Below are 20,561 nucleotides of genomic sequence, written 5' to 3' on the forward strand. Positions count from 1 at the left end.
GCGCTTACATCCAACACCGGTCTCCATCCCCCTGAGGATTTCGGAACTAGGAAAAGGCGGTTATAGAAGCCTGCTGATTGATGGTCTGTCACTAGTTCGATTGCCTCCTCCTCCAGCATCTGATCTACCGCTAGTTGGAGGGCCTGGTTCATGATAGGGTCCCTGTACTTGGCCATCAACTCCCTTGGGGTGGTCGTCAAGGGAGGTCTTGAGGTGAAAGGGATGAGGTAACCCCTCTTCACGATTGATAGGGTCCAAGAATCCACCCCTTTCTGGGCTCAGACTTCTGCAAATCCTAAAAGCCTGGCGCCCACCATTGTCTGAAGGACTTGTTTCTTATTTAGAAGTCTTGACTGACTTAGAGAAAGTCTTTCCTCTTCTGTTGGGTCTACATCCTCTAAACGAAGCGGGTCTGGAGGAAGAAGCCCCTCGAAAGGGTTCCTGAGCACCTGACTTCTCCTTTCTCGTCTTGACAGGGAAGGAGGGACGAGGCTTCCTCGCCGACTGGGCCAGAAGGTCCTGCGTAGCCTTAGCTGAAAGGGATCTAGAGATATCTTGAATCAGTTGCTTGGGAAACAGTTGAGTGGAGAGTGGAGAAAACAGTAACGAAGACCTCTGAGCATGGGAGACAGACTTCGTCAAGAAGGAGCAATAAACGGATCTCTTCTTTACAACTCCCGCCCCAAACAAGGAAGCGATTTCGCTCGCTCCGTCTCTTACGGATTTATCCATGCAGGATAATACGCAATGAAGGTCTTCCGGTGAGAAAGACTGGCACTTGTGTCTTCTTAGCCAAGACTCCCAGCGACCAATCAAGGAAGTTGAAGACTTCGAGCACTCTGAACATACCTTTCAGAATGTGGTCAATCTCGTTCATGGCCCAAGTCGTCTTGGCTGAGTTAAGAGCCGATCTCCTCGTGGCATCTACCAATGCCGAAAAGTCTGCATCAGCCGAGGATGGGAGACCCAGCCCCAAGGGCTCTCCTGTCTCGTACCAAAAGCCAGTACATCTGGATAGCTTCGACGGTGGGAAGGCGAACACTGTTTTCCCTGCTTCCTCTTTGGAGAGCATCCAGGAACCAAAACTCCTAAGCGCCTTCTTCATGGATAGGGTCGACTTCATTCTCACGCAAGACGATCCCTTCGTTGTCTTTGCCATGGGAAACAACGAGTGCGGAGAAGGAGGAGCAGTAGGGCTAAGGGAATCCCCAAACTCTTGAAGTAGAAGCTCTGTTAGCTTCTTGTAAGAAGAAACTGCTGCCGTAGTATTCGTTTCTTCATCCGAGCCATCCTGGCCTTCTTGCAGAGGAGAGCGTGGAGGATCCTTTGAAGAAGAAGAGGTCCTTGCAGGAGCAGAGCGTGAGGTTGGAGAATGCCGTCTCACAGGAGAAGTCAAATCAACAGGTGAACGGCAATTCGAAAACGAAGAACGCCTATCCAACCTGGCCTGTCTGAGATCGGACTCCCTCTTCGAGGTAGACGAAATCTTGACTGAAGGAGAGGCTGGGCTCCTACCATCAACAGGGCGCTTACGAGAGGGAGAGCACCTGCTAGAATCCTGGCGCCTGTCGCGAGGAGAGCGGCTACTAGGCGCCGAGCGCCTATCAGGAGCAGGGCGCTTGAGAGGCTCTTGGCGCCTGCTAAGCGGAGAACGGTCAGGAGTAGGGCGCCTCGTAAACGACGAGCGCCTACCAGGAGAACGGTGTACTCGGGGCTCTTGGCGCCTATCCACAGGAGAGCGGCTGCCAGGAGAAGGACGCCTACCAGGCGCATGGCTCCCACCAGACTCTTGACGTCTGAAGGGAGAAGAGCGACTAACAGGAGAAAAGCGTCTACTCGACACAAGATCCGAAACGCGAGGAGAGCGGCAGCCAGGTGACAAGCACCTACTCGGAGAAGGGCGCCTTCTAGGTTCTCGGAGTTGATGAGGAGAAGACCATCAAGAAGGAGTCGACGAAAGGAGCCTGTTCTGCCCCGAGCGCCTCTCTCCGCTAGGACGCACACTAGAAGACGCAAGATGAGCAGGAGAGGAGCGCCTACCGGAAGCGGGAAGCCTATCCGGAGAAAAGCCGTCGCCATCCAAAGAGCGCCTGCCTGAAGTCTGGCGCCTTGACAATGCTGAGAGAGCGCCAGGTGAGTGGGGCCACTCGCGCGAGCTCCTACGCTCAGGCGAATCCTCCCCATACGAAGGAGATCGCATACGACGAGGAGAGCAATCCTCTGATGAATGGCTTCTAGATCTCTTGACCTTAAGAGATACGTCCTTTCTCCTACGAGATCTTAAAGCCAGAGAGTCCGCCAGGGCCGAGATCTGAGCCTGGAGTCCCGCAAGGACTCTAGTAGGAGAATCCACAGGGTCTTCCTCCGATGCAGCCGCAGAGCGAGGGGCGCGAGAAGACGAGTGATCACAGGATCTCCTGGGCCTCTTCACTTCCAAAGAAGCCTCTTCAGGGAAGACTTCCGGGCTGGAAGCCAAAGGACTGAAGGGCGCCTTCCAAGCCCTCTTCAATGGGCGCGACGCATCCGGGGAGTTCCAGCCGCGCTTCGGTGATGGCGAAGAAGAAGAGGAGAAACACTGACGCAGGATCTCCTTCTTAACACAATCCGAGGCAGCCTGGGAGCGTACTTCAGGATCTGCCGAGGGGACGCCTGAAAGGTGGGGGCTCTCCCTAGCCCTCCTGCGGCTTTCGACTTTCCTCCTCCACTGGAACTGGGAGTCTGGAAGAGGTCTAGGCCTGGAGGCACTATGGAGCCGGTCAGACACACCCTCCACAACACTGGGGACACTGCACTGATCACCAACACTCTCACTCTTACCTTGCTCTAACAGGCGAATCTTCTTTTCCATCGACTGAATCGTAGCCTTTAAAGCCGCCGCCTCCGAAGATGAATCTTCGGCTTCGGCGCGGGGAGCAGGGGCTGCAACCTGGGAAGGAGGTTATAATTCTACATTAATGTTAGGGTCAGATTCAAACTCACTCACTCTAGGCCTACTAGAACTCCTAGAGGATGCTTTACGAACTCTATCCCGTTCCAACTTCCTAATGTATGAAGAAAGAGCCTTGTATTCATCTTTATTCAGTCCCTCACATTCCTTACAAGGGTTACTAAACGCGCACTCATTCCCCCTGCATTTCATACTTACAGTGTGAGGGTCAACCGAAGCTTTCGGAAACCTCACCTTACATCCTTCAATCGAACATACCCTAAACAAAACAGGAGTCTTAGTTACTGTATCTAAATCAGACATGTTCAAGAAAAATCCAGCGCAAAGTCAAAACCCAGTCCAGAAACAGCGTATGCCAAGCCAAACAGAACGAATACGTCACCAAAAGGTCCAAAATGATCTCCAGGCAAGCGAGAATCGAAAAAAAATCTATCAAGAGGAAACCACAACAGTTGTTGTCGTTCCCGGCGACAGAGAAAATCTGAATAGAAGATGGGATTGGTTCATACTCCTACCACCCAGCGGCGGGTAAAGTAGACTACCTGACCTACCTGTCGCGTGTGCCTCAAGATTTGAAATTCTGTCGGGAACGTCGGAGACTATAGCTAAGTATATATCTGACAGGAAAGTTCATGTACAAAATTTGTCACTTATCATTTTTTATATGAAAATATTTCAAAACTGATAAAAGCTACAACCATGGGTTGTTTTTAGTTGTATTGTGCATGAAATTGCGCACATTTCCATATATAAAACTTTATGTAACGGCTAATTTTAAAATGATCCAAACATTACCACAATCGCATGTATGATTTTTTTCGGAAGAGTTACCGTGCAGACGTAAGGAAAAAGTTTTTTCATAAATTCACCATAAATCGAAATACTGTGTTAGAGACTTCCAATTTGTTGCAAATTGAAGGTAAATGATTGAATATTACTAAAATATAAGAGTTTTAGCTTACAATTGCGTTTTTTACCATTTCGGTAGAGTCAAAGTTGACCGAAGGTTGAAATTTTGGCACTTATCGTTATTTATATGAAAATATCTCAAAACTGATAAAAGCTACAATCATGAGAACGTATTTTTTTTGTATTCTACATAAAAATGCGCACATTTTCATATATAATACTCCATGTAACGGCTAATTTAAAATGGTACAAAAATTATGTCAAAGTGACAAAATAATTTCAGAGATGTCTCACCGATACTTTTTAGTGCGGCAAGAAAGAAATTCGCGCTTGCGCGCCTGCGTAACGATTGTAAACAAAACAACACCTTGATCCGTGAACTCCCAGCATCCCCCAAGGCGCGTGATTCAAGAGTTTTCGGCTGGTAGGCCTATAAGTATTTTTCAGAGAATTTTTAAAAAAACTTTTATATGTCGACGTAAAATACGTCCAGTCGGCACCCGAGAGACAAAAAATGTCGACGTAAAATACGTCCACTCGGCGTTTAAGGGTTAACGGCAAGCTTGTAATTGTAATTAAATTGAAATGTAACTCACTCACACATTTTCATGGTAATTTTAAGTGTAAATCTTTAATCTATTTAATATTAAATTTCAGTTGTAATTTGTAATTTGATAAAACAACTGGTAATAATATTTGTAACTGTAATTGACATAAAGCATCATTTAATTACCGACGGAAATTTGTCTGCTAAATGGATGAAACGTCATGCTACCGAATTCTGTCAACTGAGGGAATATTCTCGGAGAGCAATGAAATGTACAAATTCCTTATGATTCTGATTTATATGGCACAAGATAACATAATTATCTATGTTAAAATGTCACCATAGTTAAAAGATCGCCTTCTCTCTAGACGACAAACATGGTATAAGTGGGGAAGATCTGTTACGTCAGTCATATCTAGCCAATCAGGGCAAGAATGAGTAAATACGGCGACGCAAACGCATATTCGCCATCAGCTGATTCCAGAAAGGAACAAAAGTGGTTTGCAGATAGGGGACGAGGCACACAGCAAAAAACCTAAAGTAATGCCTACAGCGCACCGCATGAGGTCCACTGACGGAGCTATCCCCTAAGGAGAGAAAACATGATGAGGTGATTAGCTAGGATGTTCCTAGTATTGCCATTAGGGGTCAGCACTGTACACCTACACTGAGCAATTGAAACACTACCTGCAAAATTTTAATTTAGGCTACAATTACATGGAAACTATAGCTATGTAGTTACTAGGAAAGTCAATTATACAAAACCTGCATGCTTATTAATGAATACCAAATCTATCGACTGAAAAAGGCCTTTAACTTCCTTCAATCTCACCTATCAATTTCTTAATAACTTTCATGCATTTTCATAAAAAAAAACCATCGTGTCAAAAAATCTCAATAACCAGTAAAAGCACCACAAAGTAGCTACATTCAATAAAACTATGTCAAAATTTTCTATATGCACTTTCCAAATGCTTTTCATAATCGAAATATTGTATTGACTAACTTTCTACTGTCAAATTATAAATACAACATTAATTAAAGTATATATACCTCCTTCTTCTTTTTTTCTTCATGTGCATTTGAAGCATTAGGAGTCTGGTAGGCTGGAAGGGAAGGAGGTACAGTCTGGCGAGGATGGCTTGCAGCTGCTTCTGCTGCAGCAGCCAAACGGTTTTCTTCCTCCTGAAGCTTTTGTGCTATTTCCTCACTGTAAATATATCCATGTGGATATTAAATATCTTGAATATATCTTAAAAAAGGATAAAAACTATCAATATACTAAAAATAATTTCATTGAAGAGCAACTAAAATACTGTAATGATGTTACAATATTAAATGTATCAATCACGAATTTCAAAATGGACATTTGTAATATCCAAGAGATACAAACTAAAACTTCAATTCTGGTATAACCTGTAATTTCAAAACCTCTAACAACACCAATAAGAACAATTCAATATCATAAAACCACAGGCTGTCCACAAAAGCACTTTAAAAAAAGATACATAACTATAAAAATTATATAAGCCAACAATTACAGGAACTGAACATTGGCAACAGTGTAACACCTTCTACCATATCATTGTGATATCACATCTTCGATAAGAGAAAAGGATTTAAGCCGCTACTTAATATCAAGTTCTAAAAAATCATTCATAGTGATGTAGTTTATGACACTATTAATAGACAAAAAAAAATTCATGACCAATCACCCATGTAAGATGACTGGAAGGAAGGTACTGCGTACCATTTAGGAAAGTAAAATGCAGCAAGTCATATATTACCATACTTTAAATATTAAATATCATATCTTTAATTATCCCCAACGTTCACTATTTTTGTACAATGAAAGTGCTTCAGGTCAGCCTGTACAATTAAGGTCCATACTAGTTCAGTGGTCAGAATAAACAATAGTACTAGTAGAGTACTGTATCATTGAACTTGTTACAAGAAAGTTTACACATGAAAAATAAAATCGTCAATTAACAAATTCACCCTACATACGGTGAAACTTTACCCATTAATCTTACAGATGAAAACTGAAAAACAAAACCTGAGGCCTTTTGCTTTCTATCAATTAATGAAAATGTTCATATTATGCCTAATTACCTTTCTGTCAAGATCTAACCTGATGTAAAAACTATCATCATAACAGTCATTTATTATTTTTCTTAGTAATCTTTATTACATAACTAAACCTAAAACTTGAGGCTCTTAAATCTAAAGGCTTACCCTAAAAATTTGTTTTCATTCATTCTTACAAAACCACACTGTATACTGTTTATACAGTCATACACAGAAATATGTACTACTGTACTTCAAATCACTGTACACATCCTTGTAACTGAGATGCTAACTATACAGGCTTTGGGTAGCATAACAAGCAGCAAATTGTTCATGGCAGCACTTTAGGTGTCTATTCCAGAACTTTATACTTTCCACTTTTCGCCCACTTTACTTTTTCTCCTTCACCTAGACTTACCAAGTTCTCTGACATTTGTCCTTATCCAATTTCCACCTCCAGCATTACAAAATAAATACCTTTGCCAAGACTTGTGGGTCTAAATGTGACCAAGTGAGCTGCATAAACTACTTCAGACTAAAATTTGCGTACTTTATCTATATGGATGCACATACACATGCATATATAAAATATCGCAAATTTTGAAAGTATTTTGCATTTTCCCTAACTATACAAACATGAGGTCCATTACAATAGGAATTACTTCAATGCAGCTGGAAAATGGCCGTTCAACTTAAAACAAGGTGATGAAGTACATAGTTAACTACCAACTACGGGAGGGGAGTCCTGCTCACACAGTCAGTATGCACTAACTTTGCCTTCTGATCCAGGAGGCAGAATGAGGAGTGGCTGAGGTAGGCATAAAGTTGTAAAGGACATTAAGTTTGTATTGTTTGGAAAAATACAAATTACTTTCAAAATTTGTGATTTGTTCCTACAAGATATACAAACCATCAGTTCTTTACAATAGGAACCTTACTTCTTGGAGGGAGGATTCTGAGTAAGCTTCTGAATTGACTGAAGTTTGCCTTACCTGGGACTCCTTCCTGGTCATGGAAGAGCAAAAGAAGGAGACCAACCTCTGATGAACTGAACAGAAGCAAAATGACTGTGTTCAATTGCCAGACTTCTGGACCTTTTGAATTAATGTGAGTGTAGCATATTGCTTTGAAAAAGGCTTGGATGAACCTGGAGCATCAAGAGACAATAAAATCAGGATATACAATGGGTTTGTTCTATCATACGCCCCTCTCTCTCCTTCCTAGAGAGAGGGGAGGACTTGCATCTGTTAATATAACTAAGATTATAGACATGGTGCTCAGTTATGTATCCTCACCTACATGACCCACCCAATCAGCAAGTGATGGATAGCCATTCAACTCTCTCTATGAGAGAGGAAAGAAAAAAAGAGAGGGGAGAGAGCCAGTCACTGGCCTCCCCGCCCAACTTCCTGCTTTGCCACCAAAGCCCTTAGGCAAGATGCAAACTGTTCGCAAGGGGATCTGGGAAAGCTGCATAACTTGTTGAGCCCCTGCCACAGGGCTCATGAAAATGAGACCCCAAGGCCTGTGGGCAACATCCAGAAGGAAAAAAGATGTGCAAGGGATGAACCAATGTCCCTATCCTCGTGAAGTACTTAGAACAAACTCCTAGCCGTCAAGAACGCATTTGATAGCCTCAGGACGGTAGAAATAAAATGTGTTTGAACCCTTCTTTCTTAAGTCAAAAAATGTACTAAAAAAGTCATCAACACTCAGGCTTGAGATGTCACGTCCTCTTGAAGATAGTAGTCCTGAGACACTTTAACTGGAAACAATAGTATCGGTTACTATAGTAATGGATCGCCTGTACTAGGGGGGATGGGTACTACACCCACTGGCAAATAACTAAAATCTACAAATTTAAAACCCCTCTAAAAATGCTTAGAACTGCCTATTTTGATAGTTCAAACAAAAAACTCTAAAAATGCCTATACCCAAGTATTTTAATAATTTCATCACAAAAAGTGCATTTAGTCACAAATGTATGAAAACACAGTAGTTTGTGAATATTTCTGTGAAAAATACCACAAATAAGCAAATTTTCCACAAATAATGTGTACTAGTACGTGTTCCACAAAAAAAATCCTTAAATGGGCAAGAATGCAAATAGTGGGGTTAACTGTACTAACCAGTTCAAAATGGGACTGAAGGTGACCCAAAAGTCTTACTATAAATTTCAGGACAAACTCAAGCGTAACAGAATCTCATTTTCTCGAGTGCAATGCATAGTCTAGATGGAGGCCTAGACTTCTACAGACAAGAAAATAAAAAAGATCTCCTTCCCGGGTGAGCTCACCTGTGGGCTTGTGTCACCTGTTTGGGACCAACACCGTTCCCATGCAAGAACGTGCTGGGGGTGACACCATACTTGAGCGCAGGACCCCCACTCACTCTCATAGGTCAGGTCCGGAGACCTTACCGGTTACAGGAGTCCATGGTGTACAGATGTTTGCCATGCTGGTTCTAATCAGATGGAAAAAGCAAGTCTTCCAGGTGAGTGAGTCTTCCCTCGGTCGATGTGTCTGTGAACAGGTGTATGACAGGAGGAGGAATGTGCAGAGACACTCCAACTAAGTCCCTGTTGCTTGGAGAACAGGCTAGTTCCCAATTCCTTTCCTTCCCAAAGGAAAGACAAGAACCCTAATTTATTTACTTCCCGAAGGAATGGAAAGGAATAGGGAGTCCCTTATAGAATACTAGAATTCTTGACTTCTCAACTGATGCAAACAAAGAGAAGGACGTTCCTGAGGGTCAACTTACTACTGTTGAGCTGTCTACTCCTTGGTAGCAAAAATAACATTGTCTCTTCTCTGAAGATACTGATATGGGACTAGGATTGAAACAGCATGACAGGACACTAAGCGTTTTGCTCAAGTATGAAGTCGAGCTTCCCAAACTTGAACTAGACTGTCAAGTCCTGCCAAGTACAGAACTCAAGGTCAAATACATGAGACCCTGGTAGGGGACGCAAATCGGTTCCCTGCTTCCCTTGTGGAGGGAGGCAGGCCCTTGAAGTCCCATGGCGGTTCTTCTTAGGGAAAGGAGAGGCAGCCTTATTCTTCTTTGGCTGGTGGGACTCAGAAGGAGAAGGGGAGGAGGCAGCAGATGATGAAGTCACAGAAAGAGGTGAAGAGGACGATGATGATGTCACCTTACAACCCCTTTTTTATTTCTTCTTCGACACCTTCTTCAGGATGGAAGTCAGTTTATTCCATCCAGAAGAGAGCAGCAGGAACCACAGGAGTAGCCATTGCAGCTGAGGCAGCAAGAGCAGCTGGGGTAAGAGGAGCAGTTACCCAAGTGTCCGAAGAAACTCGAGCAAAGGATATACCAGTCCGTGGGGATAACCCCAGGTTTTGAGAAAACCCGAGTAGCTGGTGATACAAGTCCTGGCCCAATCATGCAAACACAATCACAGCTGGCTGGTGCTGAGCGCTTGGGTATCAGCACGAATGAACTCAAGCACTTGGCTCGGGGAAGCTGGGCTGATCATGCGAACACAGTCGAGCCAACATTCAAGACTTGCACATCTGGAGCTCACTTGAGTGTCCAAAGAAACTCTAGCAGAAGGGAAAACCAGTGCATGGAGGTAAATTCCTGATTCTGGTAAAGGTAACTTGAGGTTTTGAAGAAACCTGAGTGCTCGGAGTGACACAATTCTCCTACAAGGACTATGCACTTGTGCTTCCAAGTTGTGTACAGGATGACAGTCAGTAGCTCCCTCTACCCAAGTGTCTGAAGAAACATGGGTGGAGATACATACCAGTCTGGGAAAAAATTTCTTGGGACTAGGGTAAGTGATATGGGTTACCTCTTCCACTTGTATTTTCTGAGGAGACCCACACACTTGATGCTCCCGTGTTGTAGGGTCTCAGGGAGACCAAGAAAGAGGGCGAAAATAACGATGACGAATCTACTCCCTCTTCGACTTTTACTGCAAAACCATCAGTCCCAACCCCTTACATCATCTCTGTTCATCAGCCACAGGTTTGGTGATAGCCCGCACAACAGCTGCTTCATGCCCATAGCATCAGAAAAAGAGCAGTCACTCTCTCTCTCAGTCGAGCCACAGGTTTGGTGATAACCCGCACAACAGCTGCTTCATGCCCATAGCATCAGAAAAAGAGCAGTCAGCAACATATGTACAGGGCAATACTTGCCAGCGAGAGAACCCTTACTCCCAGGCACCAAGCTCTACATAGCACATGGCTAAACACATAAGCAAGGTAAAAAAACTAGTTTAATCCTGTTGCCTAGCAATGATAAAACCAGTATGACGCATCATTAAAAAAGTTGTAGAGTTAACAAATATCAGCATGAACTATTGTATCAGAATACAGAAAGCACAACTCAAGAGTAAAGCAAGGAGTTGTAGCTGCATATATTATGACACATTATAATCATATACAGTGGTACCTCAGTTGACAAACGGTCCTGTTCACGAAAAAATCAGGTTACGAACCAGATGTTAGAAAAAAAATTTTCCTGTTCGCAAACTGTCTCAGGCTGCAAACACATAAACATCTCCCAAAATAGTTCATATTTTTGGTGAAGGATGGAACATCATAAGTTAGCAGTCAATGCAATGCAGAGAGAGAGAGAGAGAGAGAGAATTGTACACCCATTATACTCAGTATGGGAACTAACCTGGAATGAACTTACTACATTATAAGCGCACTGGAAATTATTTTTATCATAAAAATCTGTAGTCATGAACACAATATGAAAAAATACAGTAATTAGTGAACAAATGGTGTTAATCTACAAAAAAATGAATTTGTAATTATTATAAATGTTTTTACCAATATATAAACAAAAAAGGACGTCTTCAATACTATGAGAAAAAACAGCTATGCTTATTATACAGTACAGGGGTAACTTGATTAGTTGTCAAATTTTCTGTAAAACAGATTTGTTCAATTTGTATTAAAAGATTTATTTAACTTTTATTAAACATTTCATAAATACTATCTTGCTGAGTTAATATCAATATCTTAAAATGAGTAAATTACTGTTAAAAGCATCTGAGGGGTGTATATGTATACGTAATTAAAAGTAACAGTTGTAAAAGGGTACTAACCTATATTTTGGGATGAAGATTTGGGGTGTATTTTTGTTTGAACTATCAAATTAAGCTGTGAAATGCTAAAATACACAGTTATAAGCATTTTAGTTTAAGGGGTACAGGGTAGTATTTGGCACTTATAAGCCAGTTATAAGCATTTACAGAGGGGATTTTTGCATTTCCGCAGTAAGTTCTGGAACCTATCCTTTCATAAAAGTGGGGGAGCACTGTACTTCAAAACTTACAGATTCTTTATATGAAATGTTTAATTTAATCTTATTTCAACATGGACCTGTCACACAGATTGTGCTTAACTATTGAAACTAATGCTGGACTTGGTTCATTCAGGAAAAAATTCAGTGCAGTTTATCACCTATTCATGACTGGGGGTTTTGAAAACATTGTTTTCAGGAATGGTTATATTTCATCCAGTCACAGATGATTCAATTTTGGCTGTTCTGCAAACAGCACCATAAAGTGCCATTACATCAAGTTATGGCTCTAACGGCAAGAATAGGCATCAAGTTGATGGCGCTTACAGTACTGCAACTTTATGCAACATCATGTTACAATGCTTTAACATCAAGTTATGGCGTTACCACGGAAATCAACTTACAGTGTGGAGCTGGAACAGATCCCCGCCTTAAGTCGAGGATGCACTACATATTCTTATCGAGCACTCCCCATGAGCATGAGCACTTATTGTCAATGAGGACAATTAGTGGGCAAACAACTAAATTGCCTGCATTCATAGTTAAAGAGGGCACAGACAATGATTGTTATCTCAATGTCGGGTAAGGAATTACAATACTGGTGGAGGCAAAAAGTTGGGTGTGGTGTTTTTAATCCACTATCTTATTTACTACTTTCCTGCTGGTAAAGGAAGACCATTCTTTACATTTTTGCAAGTGTTCCAGTTTTTTAGATGTCTTGCTTAATTACATAATGGTCTTTTGAGATATTGCTCACATCATCCTGCACCACTGCTGCAGCTTTCTGCTCCAACTTGCTGCCAACTTACAGACAACCTCCAGCTCTGCTGTGGACAAAACCTCATGCAGTCTCTCCAGAGTTTGCATGGTGAGTGCACAGCTAAAGGCACAGCTCAACAATATAGAGATGTCATAATACCAAGCTTTGCCACTGTCTTCCTTCTTCTATATTCCTAGCCTCTCAGATTTCAATACAGTGGCCTGTGTAACATAACTCCACTGACACCTTAAAACCCATAAACAAAGAACACAAGTTTTCTTAACACTCAAGGACTGCTCTGAGCAAGACATTGTAAGCTGACATATTGTTCACAAGCAATTCTTTGACACAAAACACAAAGGATCAGTGTTGCAACACATAGCTGTATAGGTATAATCTAACATACAGAGGTCAGTAAAACTAAACAAAAATATGGAAGCACTGTGTACTACATAAAACAGAAAATGAGAAGGGACTACTAAAGACTTACCAAAATGAAATGAAGCATATGGATTCATTGCATTTATTCTTTGTGTTTATTCTGGTATTTTTATTATCATTTACTGTGCTTTTTCCATCCTGTTGGCTGACTCAACTGGGACATTTTTCTTGCTTAAAGCGCAATATTTATGGCTGTAAATTCTATCAGATTTTACTAGTGCAAGTTTCCAGAGGGAAGGCTTGGTAAATTGCAAGGTTTGGCTAAGTTTTGAGGTAGGCTAGAACACACCAAGAATGGCACTCACCCAGTTCTGCCTTTCTTAAAATTGTGTTCCCCTCAATCCCCTTGACATTACTAAGCTATTATCTTGAAAGGGATTACTCTATGTGACCTATCCCAAAATAAAAGTTTTGTTTTCTAAGTTGAGGAATAAGTTGTGCAATGATCACAGCTCACGCCTCCAATGCCAGCTTTCAGGTGCACAGAAGACCCTGCTTAAAATCTGAAATACAATGTAAAAGAGCTCTGACTAATAAAATCAAAAAGAGAATCTCAGTTCAAAGATACCAACAAAACCAGCCATACAATGCACTTTGGCTACAGTAATATCACAAATTTGTATGTTATGCATTACTAATTTGTTATTGCATCAAGTCTTCAACACACCACTAACACCAAATGCAAAGCTACCTTCAAAACCATCCTTAAGAGTTGCAGAGCAGAATACATGGAAACACTTTGGCCTCAAGACACTCTTACCACTGAATTTATTGAAATATGGCAAATTCTTAAAATAATCTGTAATCTGTATTTTTCATAACTAATAAATCTGTGGTCTTACAATTAGGATAAACCTTCTAGTGCCAAGTGGAAACGTAAAAAAATTCAGTTGAATTGTATATGCAAGGAACTTGTGGCATCTGTCCTCTGTCACAAGCTAGGTGGAACAGCACCAACCCAAGCTGGGCCTCATGACGTCTCGGTTATTCTTCCAACCCAGGTTAAAATGTCAGAGGGGTGGTTAGAGGTAGGCCTTAAAGTGTTATTTGTTCATATACAGAACAAACCTGGGATCTTAACATTAGGATAGACTTACTCTTGGCAGGAGGTACCGTATATTCCGGCGTATAAGTCGACCGGAAGATAAGTCGACCCCCCCAATTCTGAGTAAATTTTTATGATTTCAACTAATATCGGGTATATTAGTCGACCTATAAAATGTGAGGCCAACCGTACGCTCAAAATAAGCAGCAGGGTAAAACGTATCATATAAAATAACCTGGATGTTATTACGGTACATAAGTTGCTCTACTTACCATATGAAATACTGGTAATATACTTGGTATATTAAAAAATCTGTGTAATATATAAAAGATGGATACTGGCAAATAGGATTAGAAATGATATAACGAAAGATACGTTACTCGTGTGTAATGTAAACAAACAAAGCGCTAACTAACGCTGCATAACAGCCTACGTATATATGTATGTATAAACTGCCACTCAAGTTAATGATTTGATTGGGTTGTTAAAAGGATTTTAAATACATATTTACCATTAAATACAAATTTTTTTTATTTTATTTTATGTGATAAATAAAGATTTCATACCATATATAAATGTTTTTGAACAATACCCCGGTAAATACAAAACTGTCAGAGTGAACGCATCCTTCTTAGTTACGGTACTACAAATGGCTAAGCAATGTTTACACTTGCTGTGCGATTGGGGTTTCTTCAAGTTACTTTGATTTTTTTCATTTTATTTAAAGTAATGGATGTTCTAATGTATTATTATTGTCGTATTACAGTGCGAAATGTTTTTAATACTGGTATTTACATACATAGTTACCTCAACAAGGCTGTCATTGTTATTAGCCAACTGTAAAGCCTGGATTCCTGTACCGATATGCCAAAATAATCAAGATTCACTTTTTGTTACCGTTAGATAAGTCGACCCCCTAATTTTGGCATGATTTTTTGGGGCTAAAGGGTTGACTTATACGCCGAAATATACGGTAAGTACCATTAACCAACTGGAGGTTTGCCACACCAGGTTATTCTTCTTGTAAAAGAAAAATCCAAGAAAGAGGTCTACACCTCTGAACCTTAGATATGTGTATAACTTAGGTTCAGACTTCTGGGTTTCAATAAAAGGCCTTTCTTGCTGATGAGAGGAATGCTTTGCTACTGATAGGTAACTCCATTCATTAATGATTACTCTAACAGCATGGTCACTGCACTCACCTGTATCATGCCCATTCCAGTTCATGATGGAACAATCTTCATACTGCCCATAAGTAAAGAAGAGGACAGAAAGAAGAAAAGAAGGGACCAGTCATCTCATTCATTTCACTTTCACACCATCCTCTTAAGCTTGATACAAACTGTCCCAACAGGGACACTGGATGAGCTATACAACCTGTTGAGCAGCCACCACCAGATCCAACTTAAAAGTGACAAGGACCTATGAGCAATATCCTTCAGGTAGAAGGAAGTGAACGTGGTTTAGCGATGCCATAGACCAGCATTCAATATTCTATGAACAAATAAATCTTTCTTGAATTCTAATGTGTAACTCAGCCCTCTGAGGTCGTGCCCTTTTGCATGCCCGCTATTGGCTGAAGCAGTTGGTGATGACAAATATGGATTCATGATCGTTTCTCATATCCAAACGAGATTGTATTATTGGATACTTTCTTGACCTAGCCTGTGCTAAAAAAAAGTTTTCTACATCTCAGTCTGAGATGTCAAGTTCTCTGTAGATAAGCACACAGTGTTCTGACAGTACATAGCAACATTTCATCAGGGTCATCATCAACAGTCTCCCAAAGAAGGCATGTTTAGCAAAGGAAATGAATCCGTCACCATGAATTGAGGGATTTTGCATCTTAGCAACCAATTCCGATACAAATTCGAATGCTATTGACTTCCAACCCTTGGTAAGTTTGACATCATAAGACAAAACAAGTAATTCGCCTACCCTTTTAGCTGAAGCTAAGGCCAGCAAAAAAGACTGCCTTCATGCTCAACAGTCTATCCGTTGCCTGTCACAACAGCTCATAGGGGACTCTATTAAGGCTAGTCAGTACAAGGTCAAATCCTAACTGGAAGACATGAACTCTCTAGGGTAACAAGACTGCTCAAAGCTCTTAGTCACCATAGGTATCTCCCAAGATGTAATTATATCCACACCTTCATACGTACAACTATAGCTAAAGCAGCACTGTACCCCTTTACAATTTTAACATGAAGTTGTTTTCTATCCTTCATAGCTAAAGCAGCCTGTACCCCTCTATAATTAAAACACTGAGTTGTTTTCTGTTCTGAGAAAAAACAGGAAATCAGCTATCCGTTGAAAAGAGGTTTCGAGAGGAGAGGTACTCCATCTGCGACACCAATCACAGTAGATGGACCACTTTCCCTGGTACACAGATGTGGAGAATTTTCTGAGATAACCTGCAAGGTCTTAATTGTATGACTTCTGGATTAATCTGTCTCCTGAGTAGCGGAACAATAGATGTTGTATAATATCTAATGTGACGAAGAAGTGGAGCTGGCGGAAATTGGAAAGATCTGTTTGACCTTAATGAGTGATCCCAGCCCACAATTAACTAATTGGCATGCCAAAGAACGGAATCCGCATGACTGGAGCATGGCAACTCAAAGAAAGTCTTAACATCCTTCTTAAGTCCTAGAGGCACTTTGATACCTGTATTAGCCATTGTGAAGGAGTGTCAGTTCTCTTAGAGAGATTATTGAACTAATGAATCAGCTATATAACCTCTGCATAAGAGGAAAGGTAATCCTGGTTATCCAAATCCTCCACCTCATGTGGGTGACAAGCCAAAGTGGAGGGCACAGGGAGATCTCAAAGACTCACTCTGGAAAGCAAAGATCCTTTCTTACATGACAAATGTGAATCTTCCTATGGCTTGCTCATGTCACGTCCATGGCCCAGGAAAGGCAAACGTCAGCCCTGGTCCCTGCTCCTTGATCTTGAACGTGAACATCAGCTGTGGTTCCTGTTCCTTGATCTGAATGTGAACAATGGCCATGATCCCTGCTCCCCGATCCTGAACATGAGCACCAAACTTTCATGTACAAGTGTTACGGAGACGAATCACAACCATGCCTCCCCCAGCTACTTCAGTTGTGATTCAGTGAAGAGGAGACACTACTGGCAAATGCGACCTGGATTGACAGCGCGACAGACAAGTAATCCCACCCCCTGTAGGCCTAGAAACAGCACAGACATTCACAACTACACAGTTATTAACAGAAGAATCTGTAAATGGGATCTCTTGATTAGCACGTTGACATCCTTCCTCCAAACTTGAATAGGTTGAACAGGAGATAGTACAAGTACTACTTCATGTTTCCTGTTAGCAAGGAGCCTTTGTGTATCTGAGGTTGTTATACAAATGCTACCATCCACATACATCTGTATGGAATTTGTCAACATCCCAACATAATCCACTCACAGCAGTAAAGTCACGACCAAGAGCCAAGACGGACAGGGTTTGACTAAGCACTACTACTGTCGCCTTCTGAGGACGAATGAACATGAGCAAACTCTGTCCGTGAGCAGCTAACAACTTTGGAGCAACTGCTGATTCTGGAACACGTCTCTTGACTGGGATGTGACTCTCCCAGCATAAAGAAGAAGAAATAGTTCTTCTTTTCTTGGCACTAGAATCAGACATGAAGTCCCTGATTCTCCCATGCTTGACCAGAACCCTACCGGGGAATCGGATGACCACAACACTGACGATGATGTAGATGAAAAAGAGGAGGATGCAGAAGATACATGTCTCTTCTTATAAGCACGATTACAGCAATTACACCTCTCTTCAATCACTGAATCCAGTCTCTCCAACACTGGCTTGACTAGAAAATTGGCTTTGACATCACTAACGTAGTCAAAGCTGATGGTGACATCACAGTGGGATCTGGCCGTGGCATCACAACAGCAGATGAATCATGTGAGGAGGATGTTGGTACTACTGTTGGCAGAACAAGGGGCAACCCAAAATGATGTGCTGTTGATACCATCTGCTTCCTGCTAGATGTTGCAGCATGAGACCCCATATAGTGGAGACCCAGGGGAGTAGGAACAGCCATGGTAGATGATACTGGGTACCAGGAAGCCAAGCAGTGGAACAATCGGCTATCAAAGGTTGGTACTCCTGAGAGGCATGGCAATGCTCAAACACTTGCCATCTTCTGCACATCACAGGCTGGAAAGAGACAAAGATGGCAGTGATGTGCTGGAAAGAGACAAAGATGGCAATGTCGGCCACCCACTTCCAAAGGGAAAGATGAGGCAAAATGTGAAAAAATCTCCCGAAACCCCTCCTGATACTTCCCTTAATGAATCGTTGGAATAACAGGAAAGGGTATAGGAAAAATCTAGTACATAAGGCGAAGCAACCAGAATAGGCCTCTCAAAAGATAGGCCAGCCTAAAGAGGAAGCTGAATAAATGAAGAAGATGATGAAGGACAAACCAACAAGGATGGCATCTCTATCTTCCTATTGTATTGACCCTTCTCGGAGAACCTCTTCCACTGACCCACCAACCAAGAACGACATTCTGAACAAAGATTAGTGATACTACATAAATTTGCTCTGCACCTACTGCACGTAGAATTAGGATCCGTATTCATGGAGGCTAGTAAGCGTGAACAGATGGAAACCACCTACACAGGGGCATAACCTCTGAGGTTTCCAAGATGTCATCACTCAAAGGTGGTAAGTAGAAAACAGACGTCATGAGGCCCAGCTTAGATCGATGGCTGTTCCATTTAACTTGTGACAAGGGACAGATGCCACCAGTTCCTTGCATATACAATTCTACTGAATTTTTTACGAGTTTCTAGCTGGCGCTAGATTTATCCTAATGTTAAGACTCTATGTTTGTTCCGTGTATGAACAACTCATGATTTTAAGGATTCTTATGCTCTCTCAATCCTTCCCAGCATAGACACATTTCATCCTGAGGTGCTCTAATACACCCACCATCCAAGATTTATTCCCTAATCTCAGCTCAAGTCTTATTTCTGCAAGTAGCTTACCATCCACTTTGTTTGGACACAAGCAGGATTATTTATATCTTGGCAAAGCAAAGAATCACACAAACAACAAAAGCAACACAAAAAGTATTATCAATGCAAAACAAAAGCAATCTGAAAGTAATCTATTAAATGCAATAAAGCATGTCAAGGTACCCTAACACAACATATAGACAAAGGGATTAGCAAACCTTGGAAATTAATAATCAACAAATAAAACCAATACAAAACTCAAATTAATATCATCCAAATAACAAAATCCCAACACATACCAACATTCACCCACATGTCTGGAAGTCATAACACAAATCAGATGCTCACAAGGGAGAATAGAAGCTCTTTCTATGGATTTCCCTTGGTCACTACTTACACCATTAACAAAGCAATGTGAGCTCTGAATGGGTCAACTATATAAAATAACCATTTGTACTTTGCAAAGCACAAACTTGGCATACAGCTACAAAAGCTATGATAAGAAAGCTAAAAAATATATTATGCATTTATAATCTTAATAAATGCTAAAAGTTCAAGATAAATATTAATAACTATAAATACTAGGAAAATATTAAGACCTCCAAATAACTTGGTGTTCAACTGGTGTTCAACTAAGTTTTTTTATACATTGTATTTTTCTAATAATATAGTACAAATGGCTACTGTAATAGACATGTCTAACTACTGTTATTTTCAAGAGCTACAAACACACTAAAAATATCAGATTTGTTTACGAAAGATAACGGAAAGTCACCAAATCATTAAGATTACATTAAAATCACACAAGAGAAACAATGATATAAATTTTCATAGTTTCACAATTAAGTTCAATATTTCATAAAACTTCTAAATTACTAAAACCAATTTCCCTTTGTAGCTGCTAACTACAACCATGTGCCAAACAAGGCTTTACTAACAATAAGTAAAATACATTCTAAGATGGAACACCAATAAAATATCTCACTTGAATGATACGGAAATTATGTACAAAGCCTGAATGTACAGTAGGATAATTTACCAAGTATTTTACAATCAAGCATTAAGCGATGAGTAGATAACAAGTCAACAGGTCATTCAAACGACAAGGCTTTACAGACAATACCAAAACATCCAATTTCTATATAACATTGGACTACATGTAAAATATTAAAAGTTGGGTTTCTAGACATGATAAGCTTCATATCATGCAAGGTTAGAACAAATACCATTCCAAAATAAACCAACTGCCATTAATCACTCACTCTGTCATATTGTGAAGGCCAAGAGAATCCTTGAGACGTTCAAAACTTTGCTGTTGTCGCTGCTGGAGATCAACCTCATGCTGAAGCATTGCAGCTAGCTGCTGACTATAATATGTCTCAGTATTTAAAGCAATGCAATTGCAGATACAGTTAACACCAACTTTAATATGAAGCCTTTGTTACCCACTTGAAATCTTATAGTTGTCTTCTCATAAAATCTTTAAATCTCAGCAATAGTAGCATACCATTTTTCTATTTACAACTAATCAAAACATAAGCTGCAAGTTTTAAACAGACTTTTACTT

At 40.9% G+C, this 20,561-nt stretch overlaps 1 protein-coding gene across 2 annotated transcripts in view; it reads right to left on the bottom strand.

Moving 5' to 3' along the window:
* Positions 1–20,561, bottom strand: part of LOC135220895 (ubiquitin carboxyl-terminal hydrolase MINDY-2-like) — a gene marked incomplete at its 3' end in the record, with an annotated part of 112,734 nt that overhangs the window by 18,640 nt on the left and 73,533 nt on the right. Inside the window, 2 exon segments of one of the 2 annotated variants that reach the window (XM_064258508.1) lie at positions 5,457–5,613; positions 20,257–20,361. In XM_064258508.1, coding sequence (XP_064114578.1) covers positions 5,457–5,613; positions 20,257–20,361 — 262 coding nt within the window. 2 annotated transcript variants of the gene reach the window in all.

This window comes from Macrobrachium nipponense, chromosome 2, assembly GCF_015104395.2.
Source record: "Macrobrachium nipponense isolate FS-2020 chromosome 2, ASM1510439v2, whole genome shotgun sequence".
Lineage (NCBI taxonomy): Eukaryota > Metazoa > Arthropoda > Malacostraca > Decapoda > Palaemonidae > Macrobrachium > Macrobrachium nipponense.